This window comes from Aspergillus fischeri, genomic scaffold, assembly GCF_000149645.3.
Source record: "Aspergillus fischeri NRRL 181 1099437636249 genomic scaffold, whole genome shotgun sequence".
Lineage (NCBI taxonomy): Eukaryota > Fungi > Ascomycota > Eurotiomycetes > Eurotiales > Aspergillaceae > Aspergillus > Aspergillus fischeri.
In genome coordinates this window covers 2,235,157-2,248,726 of record NW_001509770.1, presented here as the reverse complement: position 1 = coordinate 2,248,726, position 13,570 = coordinate 2,235,157, and the positions used below count along the sequence as shown (strand labels likewise).

Below are 13,570 nucleotides of genomic sequence, written 5' to 3'. Positions count from 1 at the left end.
TTTGCAACTAACTAACTATTCGCTTCCCTATAGCTTACGTATGGCAGTGAGTATTAACTCGTTACTATGAGCCTCATGGAACCGCCCAACGGTAGACCCAGAGCAAACTAGACAAACCAAGGAACTGCAGTGCCTGGTTCCTGACAGCTGCCATGTGGCATGACATCCCAACATTTCCCTCCCCTTTGCCAGTCACTACCAGTTCATAGTGAACACTGGCTTAGAGTAGGGAGTTGTTAGGTTAGCCAGACCTTCAGATTGCCAGTTGCTGCGGCCGAGTAAAATTATTGACAGTCACTAACTCTAGGTCTCCCTTATCGTCGAGAAGATGCAGTCTAATTCCTTCAACTTCTCCGATAGTGACGGTGTCTACCCAGGTGAACCATTTGTGTCATGGGATGACTCATTACAGTATGCACCAACCCGTGGCAACTTTGGTTGTACGCCTGTAGGTTGGAATGAATGCGTACTATAGATTATTTGCTGCAGTTAGCAACATGGGCAATCTGGGAACTAGTTAGTGATTGACTCTGGATCGTATTCTGAATGAGCTTAAGTTATAGAGCTTTTAAGTTGGGCGCCATACTTGCTTAATGCAGGATGCAGTAATTCCTTTGCAGTGGAGGGTATAATGGGGCCACGTCCTCCTCCCTGGCTGGAGAATAGACCCAATGTCAGGTGATCACGTGCAGGTAGTTCACGAATCACGAACCATGAAAAACCTCAGCTACACAGTATCACCCACTCCCCACCGAACGCTTCTATTGTGTCGCTGTACATTTCCCAATCATCATTAGGTCCCATGGAACCTTACTCTTCTTTTGAGTCCAAGAACGAGATATTCTCATCAAATACTTACCGCCTAGCCAATAAGTCATAATGTCGGCTAGTCGAAAGGGGCCTCCTTTGTCGTCAACCGCTTTATCGAGCGCATCTAAACCAGTCAACGACAACCTTCTGTACCGCGGTTTGACACTTCTGGCGATCAAAATTCTCAAACATATTCGACCTCGGAAAAGGTGCGTTCTCATGCTGACTAGCGGACTGTGTGTTAAATACGGGCGCCACGTACATTTATCTGAAGCATCAACAATGCGTTTCATATCGCAACACACATCTATCCCGGTACCAAAAGTTTTATGTGCATTTGCTCGTTCTGGGATGACGTACATCGTGATGGAAAGGATCAAGGGAGACATCATTGGCAGTGGCTGGGTAAAACGAAGCGAAAATTCAAAGGCAAAACTTCTTTCACAATTAGCAAAAGAGATCCGCAAGATGCGAGACCTGCAGCCACCTGAAGGTATGGGGGTAGCTTCTGTTGATGGTGGATCACTTTTCGACGGCCGTATTCCGGGCCCTACCTTGCGCTTTGGTCCCTTTGATAACACCCAGGATTTCCATCGGCATTTACGCATGGGGATGGAATTTGATTCAAGGCTCGACCCTGAGGTCCAGGACCTCATCAAGCAACACGGCAAGTCTTGGCCTCTGGTGTTCACCCATGGTGATCTTAGCAGTTTCAACATTCTTGTTCGCGGAGATGAAATTGTTGGTATTATTGATTGGGAAACTGCTGGTTGGTATCCATCCTACTGGGAATACACTTCTGCCTACCAAGTCAACCCACAGAACTCTTTTTGGGTCCATGAGATTGACAAGTTCCTACAACCAATGCCCGAAGAGCTCGCGATGGAAAGGATCCGTCAAAAATATTTTGGAGATGTTTAAGTGACCCTGGTTTGGTAATTCATACAATGATCTCCTTCCGCTCCATCAAGTCATATGCTGGAACCTTATCCGAATCAAAGTTGCCCTGGCCATCGAAACGGTGCTGATCTTTTTTCCGCTGACAATAATTCATCGCCTCGTTACGCACCTTTTCCCACTCAATGACGCTCGTGCCTAAAGCCTTGGAATCGACCTTAAGCTTGTCCAAAGCCTCCTTCACCCAGGAGACACAGTTCCAGCCTGGTTGGCCTTGTCGAATAGGCGTATTCCGCAAAATTTCGACTAGGCGATTTCCATCCGCTACCTTTCCAACCATGATACGAACAAGCAACATGCTAGTGGGGGTAAGTTGGCACTCGCGCTCCTCAAAGAACCATTCAGAACCTCCCCCCCAATCCTAGCCTCTCCTTTGCGTGGTAACGGACACCCATGCTACCATCTGCTTCAATTTTTGGCCCCACAATCAAGGCCCAGTGGTATCTGCTCGGACAGGACATCAGTTTAAATTACAACAACATAACGTGGATGAAGTTCTGTATGATGGACTCACGTGTCTTCCTTGCCTGGCATTGTAGGTTTGCCTCCACAAGCATAGAGAGTAACATACAGACGATCTTTGTTAGATGGCATTGTGCAGGCGACCTTCACAAAAGACAGCTAGTTCTAGTGCTAATTGAACCGGATATCACTCAAATGATGCTTGACAGGAATGGATTATTCTTTAGAACTTATGGCTAAGTGGGCTTCCAAGGTCTTGATATCAATGTATCTCCATAGTTGCCTAATTTGTTACCATGAGTTGTAACCGCTGTCTGCGCGATGAGACATAAAGTGTGTTGGGTTAAAGCTCAACTTCCAATCCGCATCTCGGCTAAGAATAGAATCAAATCAGTGGGCGCTTAATCTATGTATCATGCCACAGAATCTGCGCTCAGCGTGAATTCAATTAAACAATGCGGAGTTAGACCCGACTGCATTTTTGATTGCCGCCGGCCTCACAGTATACCCCTTGTCTGTCCTAGCACCTTCGCCTTTAATTGTCATAGTGCTTACAGAGCTGACGTATTAGGGAACCATCATGTTTCATGCGAAAGAATTACAATGGCATTTGGCTACGATGTAATCAGCCGCTGGCTGTATTCTGACGGTTGGTGAAATCATAGTTGTTATTTCTGATGATAGATTGATATCACCCGCTGCTAATGAAGGTAGAGTGTAGATCATCCGTACTCCGCTGCTTGTATACGTAGATCATCAAGTTGCACTAATTTATAATTCAATTGATAGTTTGCATAATGATGGGATGACCCACCTTGTTATACATTGTAATTTCGACGTACTACAAAAAGAAAATTACAGTGGCCTGAGGTGAAGGCTCAATAAAATATTCAGACAGAGGTCTTGGCAGCGGGGCACAAAATAATTATCAACTGTTTGTTGGTCAAACCGATTTCGAGAACGACTGTATCATCAACACTGACTGATATCAATGTAAAAGTCATATTCACTTGCAAATAAACCCACCCATGAATATAGATCATGGACCTCGATCCCACCCTCATGAAATCAACCAACTCAACAACAAGCCTCCGCAGCTTCAGCGCCAACACAAACGCAATGAATCCAGCGACGGCGCGCCTCTCGCGCCGCCTCCTCATCTTCCAGGAAGCCCGCAACCCAAGCAACATGAGCGAAATCGTTTACCTCCCCGTCAACAAGCTGGGCCTGCCCATCTGCGGCCCCGGGCCGGAGTTACCCTCCATCCTGGAACTCCCCTTGCGGATTCTGAGGGCGTTTACGGAGATTTTCAATCAGCCTAAGTATAAGGGGTGGTATGTTTCCGCCCCGCTTCTCTTTGCTACATTGAAATAGATGTATATTTATGGATAACGGCTGATGCTGGACAGGGCGGTTCTGGCGGCTGGCCCGTACCATGATACCTCGGAAGAGGGCAAGTATTATGCTGTCGTGCTGGAGCAGACTCACAGTCACTCTCGGGAGGAGGCTGTGTCATGATGATTTATTGCCGGTGGATTGTATACCTTATTGTATGCTATGACGATGTGATGATTTGTATCCCCTTTGTATGTTGTAGATGGATAACTAAGCCCTGTTATTCTGGTGTATGTGCGATGCATTATACATCATTCACGATACATGTATAAGCCACTCTCTGTCCTTGGTCAACATCGCCAACATGACTCCATCCTTCACAACTCTGCTATCTACCCAGCACTGCAGATGGAATACCTCCTCCTCGTCTTCCGCAAATGGCCTGAAACAGAAACATACTGGCTCATCAACAGACCAGGCCTCCCCGTGTCGCGAAACTCGCCTCTCATACACAACACTCCCAGTGATCCAATCCTCATCCCTGAACTTCTGGCATCGCTTACGGAGACTCTGACAAGTGATTTGGCTGTTTACATGGGGTAGTACGTGCATTCTCATCCCTCCAGCTGTGCAGCTGTCCAATACCAACACCAACTAACGATAATAGTCAGTTCATAAATACCTGGTCCACAACCACAACCACCTCCAACGACTCAAAATCAACAGACTACTTCGTCCTCCTTGAACGGCATACCTCTACAAACGAACCCCAAAATCAAACCCAGCCTCAGGACAGAGAGGCAAACGCAGACCCGGCTCCATCAACTGGATGTCAAGAGATCTGTCACGCATAGACGAGGATCTCTCAGAGGAGGAGATATGCGACCCTTTCTGCGTTGGCATGCGGGAATGAATGATGGTATCTCTTTCCCTCTTTTGTCTTGTTGACGCATGCTGGTGGACTTGACCAAATTCTCTGGGGTGCTGTGCTGCTGCGGTGCTCTATGGAATGTGTATGTTAGCTAGGTACCTCCTGTTCGGGCCATCTAAGTCATTTATGAAATGGTAGATCCTGTTGATGTACGATTATTGAATAGACGGCCTTGGAATTAACATTGCCATTACTTTATGAAATTATAAACGGCCAGCCGAGTATATCCCCATCCTCGATGGTCTAACGGTCATGATTTCCGCTTGTCACTCCAACGAGAACGAGCGCGGGAGACCAGGGTTCGACTCCCTGTCGGGGAGAATTTTTTGCAAACCTTCTACTACTGTTCTGTATTTTTATCAGCCATACTCGCATTCTCGAGCTAGAGAGATACCTCTGCATTATTATACTAAAGTGAAATAACTCGTACATAATAAACATACATCCTTTTTAAGGTAGGGCTACAAAGCACAAGGTAAAAAAGGACAGACAAATCCATTGAACCGCCTCACCGTACTAGTAACCTCTGTAATACATAGCCGATCGCAAACCGCTTCATCGAATTTCATGATCACATCAATTTTGCTTCCACGCTTACGTGTAAACATTCGTCGGGGGAAGCAGCTTGGCACCATAGCGGAGATCGAGAGAGCGAGAGTCGTTGGGGTCGAAAACCGCGGCCTGGCGTTGCTCGAGGTAGAGTGCTGTCCAAGTTAGTTTTCACAACTATCAATAAACGGGCAATCTCACTCACGAGTGATTTTGATCATGTCGAACCAGCGAGCTGCATTCTCGTCACTACCGTCCATAGCCTTCAAAATGCCATCCGGTCCCGGAGCCGCCTTGGGGGGCAAGCTGCGCATCTTCAGCAACATGTGCAGAATGTCGGAGAAGCGATCGCCTTGGCTGGCATAGTATGGAGGACGCTTGTCCAGGGGCCACTACAATCGTGTTAGATACAACGAGACAACTAGCAAACGGAGATTACTTACCCGCTGCGCAAAGTTCTCGTCATCCCAGGAACGGAATAGCCAGCAAGTCCGTTCAACGCAGTTTAAAAGCAAGAGCGCAACCAGGAAGGTCTCGAACCAGCCGCTTTGCTGGCGCTGCAGTAATCTGCGTTCCAGGTCATTCATCACAGATTTGCTCAGTTGAGAGGCCCGCTTCTCGGTCGCGGCGCGCAGCTGGTTGCAAAGGAGCCCGTAGGATTCGGCGTTGGTAACCTCGTCAATAGGCATGCGGCCGTCATCTGACGGCTGTGCGAGTGAGTGCATCGAGGTGGGTGGCAGGGTTGGGTTGCAGTATGTCTTCCAGCGAAGCTCCGAGTCGACCAAGATGTGCGTTGCAACCCACAACTCCAAGACTCGTTCCAACAAGACATCCTACATATGTCAGACACCAAATCGCAATGCGTCAAGCTGAACTGATGCTTACCTTCTTCTGCTGACTCAACTCCGACGCGAGCAGCAGAGTGTGCTTGATGATCTTAGAAGTTTCCCGCGCGTAGAAAAAAGGCGCTGTCTTCTTGATGTACATTTCAATCTTTCCAGGAAGGTCATCGGCATCGCTGTCGAGCAGGTAAAGTTCGTGCAGAGGTCCCTGGAACTGGGGATCGTCTCCAAGACCTTGAAGCTGAGGGTCAAGCGTCGACATTGATGGCTTGTGGCCTTGGAGTCCACTGAAAGTGATGTAGACCATACTCTCCTCGAAGTGGGTGACCTCGATGCGGCCAGCATAGTGCTCGAATTTGACTTGGTTCTTTATACTGCTGACATCGTGATATGCGAGGGTAGCATGTAAGTTTGCGTTGTAAAGTTCGAATTCCTCTGCAATACGAGTGCGAATGCATGGATGCTTCCAAAGACGAGCGCTCTCAACACTGGCGCAGGTCGTGCAAGGGCTGTCACCGGAGCACGGTTTCTTGAGCATGCGACAGCGGATACAAGCTCCTCGTTTGCGCACTTCTTGCACCTCCCTGCGTCTCGCGGCGGAGAAGCGACCGCGCACCTTCGGCTTAGTCGGCTTGGTCGCGTTCCCAAATTCATTGACAAAACCCTTGGCCTGAGAGTTTGGATTCATGGCGATAGGACGAGGGAAGGAGGCCGCACGTTGAGTCGCGGCGGTAAGAGTAGGGTCATGTTCCTGAAGGCTGTCGAAGAGAAGCTGTTCATGACTCGAAAGCTGCTGATTCCATGGGGATGAGCCAAGCTTGGGCAGGCCATCCGACATGAGAGCGTTCGGATCATGATCCATCGAGATGCCCTGAGGAACCATCTCACTAGCCGATGCGGCAATCATAGACAGCTGGGATTGGCGAGCATTGGAGGTGGGATCGGGGGTCAACGAAGGCTCCACCATCGGAGGGGACGCAGAGGAAGGATGGTCATTCATCGAAGTGCTTGGAAGGGAAGGAATGGCCGTCGCAGCCGAAAGCTGGGGGGTTCCTGTACAATAATCACGTTAGCACGCGACACCAAAAAAGGGCACGATATCGACAAAGTCAAAAGCGAAGGTGATCTATGAGTAAAGGAAAGAAAAGAAATCTTACCAGGCGGTTTGATGTCCTCCTCAATATGCTCTGGTTGAGTAGGATGACCCTGAAAACCTTCGGCCTCGAGCGCCGGGTCAACAACCACAGTCTTACCACCAACAGTGACAGACTGAGCATATGCTGGGCCGCCCCGTTTGGTCTGGTCGGAGGCGCCGACTTGTCTCGAGGCTTCTGCCAGCACGTTTAGGCCATCAAAATTCTGTCTTGTCGTGTATGGCAGATCAACCGATTTGCCTTTGCCCTGGCCCGCCAGGTTGGGATCCTTGTTCTGATCGCCGTCGGCAAGGTCAGGGAGTTCGTGGAGTCGCAGCAGAACGCGTTGTCTGTCACGCAGCGGGATCGCTTGACACTTCTTCACCAAATGGTTGGTCAAGCTGTCGATGCGACCTTTGGGGAATTTCTCCCCGCAGGCTCTGCACGTGTGTTGGTAGCGGTTACTGGCGTCCTCGAGCTTTTGGCCTCGAATAAAAAACTCGAGGATGAGTTGATTTGGTTTGCGACCCATGGCGAGGGCGTGTGGACAAGTGTGCGACCAGTCAGGATGACCTCGACAGAAATGACGAACAATGGATCCTGTAGTATTAAACTTCAACCAAGTAGCTAATTAGTATCAAGAGCCAATATCCATCACAAAGTATCACAGAAAACTGTGTGATAGCACAGGATCACTAACTGTTGTGACGCACAGGTGAGACTCAGACGAGGGGTGGAATCGATGGCAAAAAAAGATTCTCGCGACGTGAGCAACACAAGAGCCTGACCCACCCTGTGGCAATGCCTACCAGCAGGAAGAGCCTATCAAGATGATATTTTCGTAGAAACAAATAGCAGAAGACTGCTTGGATTGAGATTGAGAGGATGGTAAGAAGAAGAGGAGGAGATGGAGGAGTGGGATGGAGCAGCAATAATTCGCGAGGTAGCGGCAAAATGGCTTCTTCACAGGCGGTCTGGGGCCTGCCGCCTGGAAGCTTCACTGTGGCTACTGGGATGTGCTTCACCGCATGCAAGGCGGTGATGATGTCGGTGATGAGGTCGGTCAGTGTCTTTTTATTACTTGTTATTGTCGTTTCTCATGGACATGGATGTTTTAAGATTTGTCTTGGAAAGCGTCTATGATTGAGGCGACCCCATAGAGAAATCATACCCTCGAGTCTCCTCTTGAGTCTAATTGTTGGCCACTTTTCCTTGTATGGGTTCTTCGCCTCTGCTGTACCAGATACACAGTCCACAGTCCGCATAACCCCATAATAACAACGGTATCCAATATCCAGCTCACTGCACATAGTAGAGATGCACATCCATCTTGAGACCGCCTTTTGTCCTCGACCTGAGAGGCCAAGGCCAAACCCTGCATTGGACTCGACAGTAGTGCGTACTCGCTATTCCTTATCCTGTCGACTCCGTAAGAAAGACAGCAGAAATTACCGGCTCGTTGGAGAGGTGAGGTCTGCCTTACGCGAGCTGAAATCCGGTCATCCAGGAAAGTTGGATTCCTTAAATCTTGAGAAGTAAGGGAAAAAGCAAATAGTTCCTATTCAAGAGCTACCTGGGCCTACGCGACATATCATGCTGTCATCCAGTCATCAGCCATCAGTCATCAATCATTAATCGCAATTCCGCCTGATACGTCAGCATATGCGATGCTCGGGAGGTCGCCATGGAACCCCCAGAATCTCAAAGATTCGTCTCTCATCGCGTCCATCAAGCAGCCGGCCTTCGCTTAGCTTCTTTCGTAGCTCTCCACGTAGTACATCTGCATAAAGGCCTCGTTGGTTCAGGCGCATCCCCTTCTTGCTCGCCAGCAGTCTCATGCTCCGGTTGAATATGTCATTCCCCGTGAAATAAATCAGCGCGGCCCCTATTTCAGATCCAGGTACAAATAGAAGATCAATGCGGCGCCAGATTTTGCTGCCAGGCAATACAGACGCTCCGTGCCATTTGGATCCGTCGCTTCGCGAAGTACTGGCGAGACTGACCTGAAGAAATCCGTCTTGAAAGAGTCGAGGAATCACAGTGTCCATCATCATCGCCGTGATCTGCTCAATAGTAGCATCGCCTTTTGTGATTAGCAGATCGATGTCACCTGAGTCAGACGCCCCGCGCCGGTAAGAACCACCGATGATGACCTGCATCCCAGGGTCCGCCTTCTGGACCGCCTTTCGGACGATTTCTCCGTGGGCTTCGACTTCACGGCGCGGAATTCGCTGGGCAAAATCGTGGTAGTGTTCCACTCCAATCCGCTGTGATTTCGTCAATGAGGCTTTGGTCTTGAGATCATCCAGCGATCTGTAGCCCTGAGCAATCCATCGGGAGGCCTGCGATATACCGGCACCGTAGACCCCCAAGAATTCCTGTAGTACGAGATCTTCGGGCGTATTGTTTGCGTTTTCCAAGCGACGTAGCCGGTTGGTAAACACAATCTCCTCGATCTTGTCTGCTAAGCGCGGGCCTATGCCGGGGATAGCACGCGCCTGCGCTCTGGTGACGATTTTTCTCGGTTATCTGCGAAGGGCAGCGATCGCTTTTCGATAGGCCAACGTACGCCACTGATCCGATGTCCTTGTATAGTAGTCCAGCATTTGCTGGAGGACTTCGATGGTCTTACAGTTCGGATTGTCTAGCTTGGAATTTGAATCATGTTTCTGCATGCAAGCGAATTTCTGCTGCCAGGCCTCTACCATCTTGTCCTCTTTAGACAGGTGGCTTTCTTTCTTCTCAACCGATTCTGTATCGGACGCGTCCGAGGCCTCCGTATCATTCGCTTCGACGGAGTCTTCCTCCAGAGGGTCCAAAGGCTGTATTTGGGTCAGCAGTCATATTCGTCGATAGCGCGTCGACACTCACCAAGTCTTTTGCAGCTTTAGCTGCTTCGACCATGTCATCCAAGGCATCGCGCTCGCGGGAAGAGGGTTCCGGGACAGGCTGTTCTGGATGTATTTCATCCGAGAGCGCCTCGACGGGCTGTTCGGGAGCGGGATTGACAATGCATTGGTCTCTCGAGTCTTGAGAAGGGGTAGGAGTGGCCTGTTTTTTCCGACTTGGTTTCAAGGGTAAAGAACCGGTCGAAGGCGTCTCGTTTGTGGGGTTCATCTCTTCAGCTTCAGGGCAAGATGCTCCACGGACACGGAATCGAACAAGAGTTGTACTTAGCACAGATTTGAATCTGATACACTCGGAAGGATAACTTTCATCAAGCAAAGCAACATTGGGCTGCTAAAGTCAGGAAAATATGCAACAGGTGCACAGCTCACAGCATACTCACCGGGAAAGCCTCGAGTTTGAGATGTTTAAGGACATCTTGAAACATCAGACCTTTGTCAACTATCACATGAGTGACATGAGCTTCCCATGTCTTCGCCCAGATGGCACCGTACTCCTGAGCACGCTGGATCCGTAGGCGCCGAAGAGGCGAGACATCGTTGTTAGGAAAGAAGACTGGAGACATTGTTAGGAGTTGGATGATATCCTGACTGCATATAGCCAGGTACTCACAGAACACAAGGTTCTTGAAGATCTGCTGCTCTTCAGGAACAGTCCTAGGGGCGATCACCCGTCTTCGTTTAGATTGCTTGTCGGCTTCTGAATGTCCAGCCAAGGTCCCGGTAGTGTTAGATCTTTTGACCCCTGGCTGCAAGACATCGCTACCGGGAGCAAGCATCTTGCTATGGGTGCTTGAGTCTGAGACACTGGCCGAAGTAGACTGAGGGGCTGAAGTCGCACGTAGCAGTTTGAAAGGTGGTGTATCTTTGCGACAATTCGAAGAGATAATCTTGTCACTGTATCTGGATCGTTTGATAATATGGGACAGTTCAATATCAGCCTCATTTTCCGAGTCATCCGTCAAGCAATCCAGCTGTTCCAGTGCCTTGAAAAAGGCATCTTTGTCCACAGTCTTTTCCGCCATTCTTTGTCCTGGAGGAGGGTTGGTTGCGCAAAGCTTTGCGAGGGACCTTGAGCCATGGATAAGTGGTTGGCGTCGGCTGCCTAATGAATAGGTCTGACTATTGGAGCGTTTACTTTGTATAAATCGATGTCGTGATGCTGAGCATTAGACTTACACGCGGCCGAAGGCAGAGACGCGTGTGACAAGCACGAAAGTGCCACCAAGTCACATGACCAGAAATCAATTAAACTACTCTCTTTGTCAAACAGTTGTCGGCCGTCGGCGATCCGGCGAGCTCGAGATTACCTTAGTGTAGTCCCAACCTATCTTTCACTTACCACTCATTCCAGCCAATTGGCTTTTATCACCATGTGGAAATCATCAGTGCGTCTATCATCACTCGCAGACGCATCCCTATTACAAGGTGGCCGCTGCCTCAGCTGTCAACTCCGCAATGTCACCAGACTGCAGCCATCACTGCGCTACTATGCCACTAGCAAAAGCAAGACTGGCGACGACGTGAAGCCTGCCACGGCAAGCAAGCCAACCACAACCGACAAGTTTCAGTTCAAGCAGAATGACTCCCCATCAGCACCTCAGCCTGGCGATGCGGACTTTGTCCCTCCGGCCCTCGACCGACCCATCGGCACAGTGATTCCCCCTCAAGAAGGACAGAATACTGGCGTCGACGAGCGATCACTGCAACAGAGACGGGATGATTTCGTCAATTACGATAAACACATAGAGAGACGCAAGGAATTGTATGAAGCTCCGTCCACCGCCTGTCACATATAGCATGCTAACTCTGCCGCTATCAACAGAACAAGGCAAGTCGCAAAACCATACTTCAGAGAATGGTCCAACATGCGCTATCACGAGGGTAAAACCTTCAAATCGAACCCCCGATTGTTCAAACGAGACAAAGCCCTCTACTTCCCTAACATGTACGGTATCACGCTTGCGTCGCCGAAACAACCGCAAAACACCACCTCGATACTCCGCGGCAAAGTGTCCGTCGTCAATGTCTTCTCCAGTGTCTGGGCAGAGTCGCAGGTTGCGACATTTACGGGCCCAAAGCAGAACCCCGGTCTATGGGAGGCGATGAAGAGCGGAAGCGAGCTTGTGCAGAAGGTCGATATCAACCTGGAAGAAAATGCGATGAAGGCTTGGCTCGTGCGTACTTTCATGTGGCGGATGAGGGCAAATCTGCCTAAGGAGCAGCACGAACGGTATTTCCTTGTGCGCAAAGGTCTTACGGATGGGTTGAAAGAAGCAATCGGAATGATGAACAGTAAAGTTGGTTATGTCTATCTGCTGGACGAGAACTGTCGCATCCGATGGGCGGGTAGCGGTCCGGCAGAGGAAGGCGAGCTAGAGGGATTGAACAACGGGGTTCGCAAATTAATCCAGGAGAGAAGAATCAGTCTCGAGTCGGAGCTACCGGCTGAGGAATGGGCGGGAAGAAACCAAAGTGATTCCGCAAGTCTGAAGCCAAGAGTGGTCATGCGGTGAGCTCTAGGGCTACAGCAGTCTGACCCTGTATGTACATATAAATAAATGTGAAATAGACAACCTGAAACGCCATGGCCATTGTGATTAGTGCTTGCATGCAGAAAAGGAGTACATGAAAACCCCCAAACGCCGTGCGATCTCCGATGAAGAATCAACGCTGAGCAAGGAATTATAACACAGGAAGATCGGCAGTATACGGAGCACCAGCATCTCATCGGAAGAAAAACACCATCAAGAAACAAAACCCGATGAAAGCCCCCAAAATGATTGCATCACGTCTCCTCTTCGTACCAATCTTACCGATCAATGCATTCATTCCCGGTACCTTATTGGCAGCACCGACGATACGGCGATTGATGCTGGCCAGGGTTTCACGTTGTAGCCCAAAACTCTCGTTTATCGCATACGCCTGGCTTAGGACGCCATCTATCATGTTATGGCTTTCATCTATACGGCCCCGCTCCTCGAGCATGTAGTCTGCCTCGGCCGCGGCGGGGTTTGAATTGCGGTAGGCATCAATGTCGGAGCGGACGTTAGACAGAAGATTGGCTCGGTCGCGGGACTCGGCAATTGCGGCGTTCAGGCGCTGCAGTTCGCGGCGATGATCCTGGAGGACTTCGCGATTGCGGGCAAGATTGCTCTGTTTCAGGGCAGATGCGGTAAGAGTGGCTTCGGAGTCGAGGAGACGGGAGAGCTGGGAGATGAGGGCTTCACGCTGTGATCGTATCGTGTCAGCATGAACGTCCTCTCGGGCTGGACTCGAGGATCTCAAAGTACAGACCTTTTCAAGAAGATCCTTCAGTTGCGATTCAATCCGTTGTTCTTCTTCTGAGGGTTTCGGAGGCAGCTTCGTCATCGATGCATACTGCGCGTAGGTGTGAAACAGACTCTCGGTCTAGAGACAATGCGGTCAACATCTGAATCGCGAGTAAAGACCATATTATAACGTAGTTTCGAGTTTCGTACCTGAGTCTCAAGCGAACGGGCTTGCTGCCGGAGCTGAGCCCATCCGGTCCCAGTCGAAGTTGCCATAGTCTGGTTCGGGGTCGGGGTCAGGAGCTCTGCACAAAAGTGATGGTGGTAAACCCGCGCCCCAGAAATGAAGCAATAAATCGTGGATCACAGTGCT

At 49.8% G+C, this 13,570-nt stretch overlaps 7 protein-coding genes and 1 non-coding gene across 8 annotated transcripts; 4 read left to right on the top strand and 4 right to left on the bottom strand.

Annotated features, from left to right (window-relative positions):
- Positions 1 to 879: 879 nt before the first annotated feature.
- NFIA_015210 (aminoglycoside phosphotransferase family protein) lies at positions 880 to 1,731 on the top strand (the record flags this gene model as incomplete). The annotated part of the gene is made up of 2 exons (XM_001264724.1): positions 880 to 1,019; positions 1,185 to 1,731. The coding sequence occupies 2 exons, from the start codon at positions 880 to 882 to the stop codon at positions 1,729 to 1,731; spliced, it is 687 nt and encodes a 228-aa protein (XP_001264725.1).
- Positions 1,732 to 1,750: 19 nt separating this feature from the next.
- On the bottom strand, positions 1,751 to 2,361 carry NFIA_015200 (uncharacterized protein; the record flags this gene model as incomplete). The annotated part of the gene is made up of 2 exons (XM_001264723.1): positions 1,751 to 2,066; positions 2,282 to 2,361. The coding sequence occupies 2 exons, from the start codon at positions 2,359 to 2,361 to the stop codon at positions 1,751 to 1,753; spliced, it is 396 nt and encodes a 131-aa protein (XP_001264724.1).
- Positions 2,362 to 3,270: 909 nt separating this feature from the next.
- On the top strand, positions 3,271 to 3,747 carry NFIA_015190 (uncharacterized protein; the record flags this gene model as incomplete). Its single annotated transcript, XM_001264722.1, has 2 exons — positions 3,271 to 3,563; positions 3,639 to 3,747. 2 exons carry the CDS (start codon positions 3,271 to 3,273, stop codon positions 3,745 to 3,747), a joined length of 402 nt encoding a protein of 133 aa, XP_001264723.1.
- Positions 3,748 to 4,727: 980 nt separating this feature from the next.
- On the top strand, positions 4,728 to 4,815 carry NFIA_015180. The gene has a single exon. It is a non-coding gene; the product is annotated as a tRNA-Asp (tRNA).
- A 274-nt stretch (positions 4,816 to 5,089) lies between these two features.
- Positions 5,090 to 7,551, bottom strand: NFIA_015170 (uncharacterized protein; the record flags this gene model as incomplete). Its single annotated transcript, XM_001264721.1, has 5 exons — positions 5,090 to 5,199; positions 5,250 to 5,436; positions 5,488 to 5,877; positions 5,930 to 6,939; positions 7,044 to 7,551. 5 exons carry the CDS (start codon positions 7,549 to 7,551, stop codon positions 5,090 to 5,092), a joined length of 2,205 nt encoding a protein of 734 aa, XP_001264722.1.
- A 1,123-nt stretch (positions 7,552 to 8,674) lies between these two features.
- NFIA_015160 (DNA-directed DNA polymerase IV) lies at positions 8,675 to 10,950 on the bottom strand (the record flags this gene model as incomplete). Its single annotated transcript, XM_001264720.1, has 5 exons — positions 8,675 to 9,495; positions 9,589 to 9,841; positions 9,891 to 10,256; positions 10,309 to 10,481; positions 10,539 to 10,950. The coding sequence occupies 5 exons, from the start codon at positions 10,948 to 10,950 to the stop codon at positions 8,675 to 8,677; spliced, it is 2,025 nt and encodes a 674-aa protein (XP_001264721.1).
- Positions 10,951 to 11,298: 348 nt separating this feature from the next.
- Positions 11,299 to 12,441, top strand: NFIA_015150 (mitochondrial ATPase complex subunit ATP10; the record flags this gene model as incomplete). Its single annotated transcript, XM_001264719.1, has 2 exons — positions 11,299 to 11,690; positions 11,751 to 12,441. The coding sequence occupies 2 exons, from the start codon at positions 11,299 to 11,301 to the stop codon at positions 12,439 to 12,441; spliced, it is 1,083 nt and encodes a 360-aa protein (XP_001264720.1).
- A 211-nt stretch (positions 12,442 to 12,652) lies between these two features.
- On the bottom strand, positions 12,653 to 13,473 carry NFIA_015140 (putative vesicle transport v-SNARE protein Gos1; the record flags this gene model as incomplete). The annotated part of the gene is made up of 3 exons (XM_001264718.1): positions 12,653 to 13,156; positions 13,223 to 13,336; positions 13,408 to 13,473. The coding sequence occupies 3 exons, from the start codon at positions 13,471 to 13,473 to the stop codon at positions 12,653 to 12,655; spliced, it is 684 nt and encodes a 227-aa protein (XP_001264719.1).
- Positions 13,474 to 13,570: the final 97 nt, after the last annotated feature.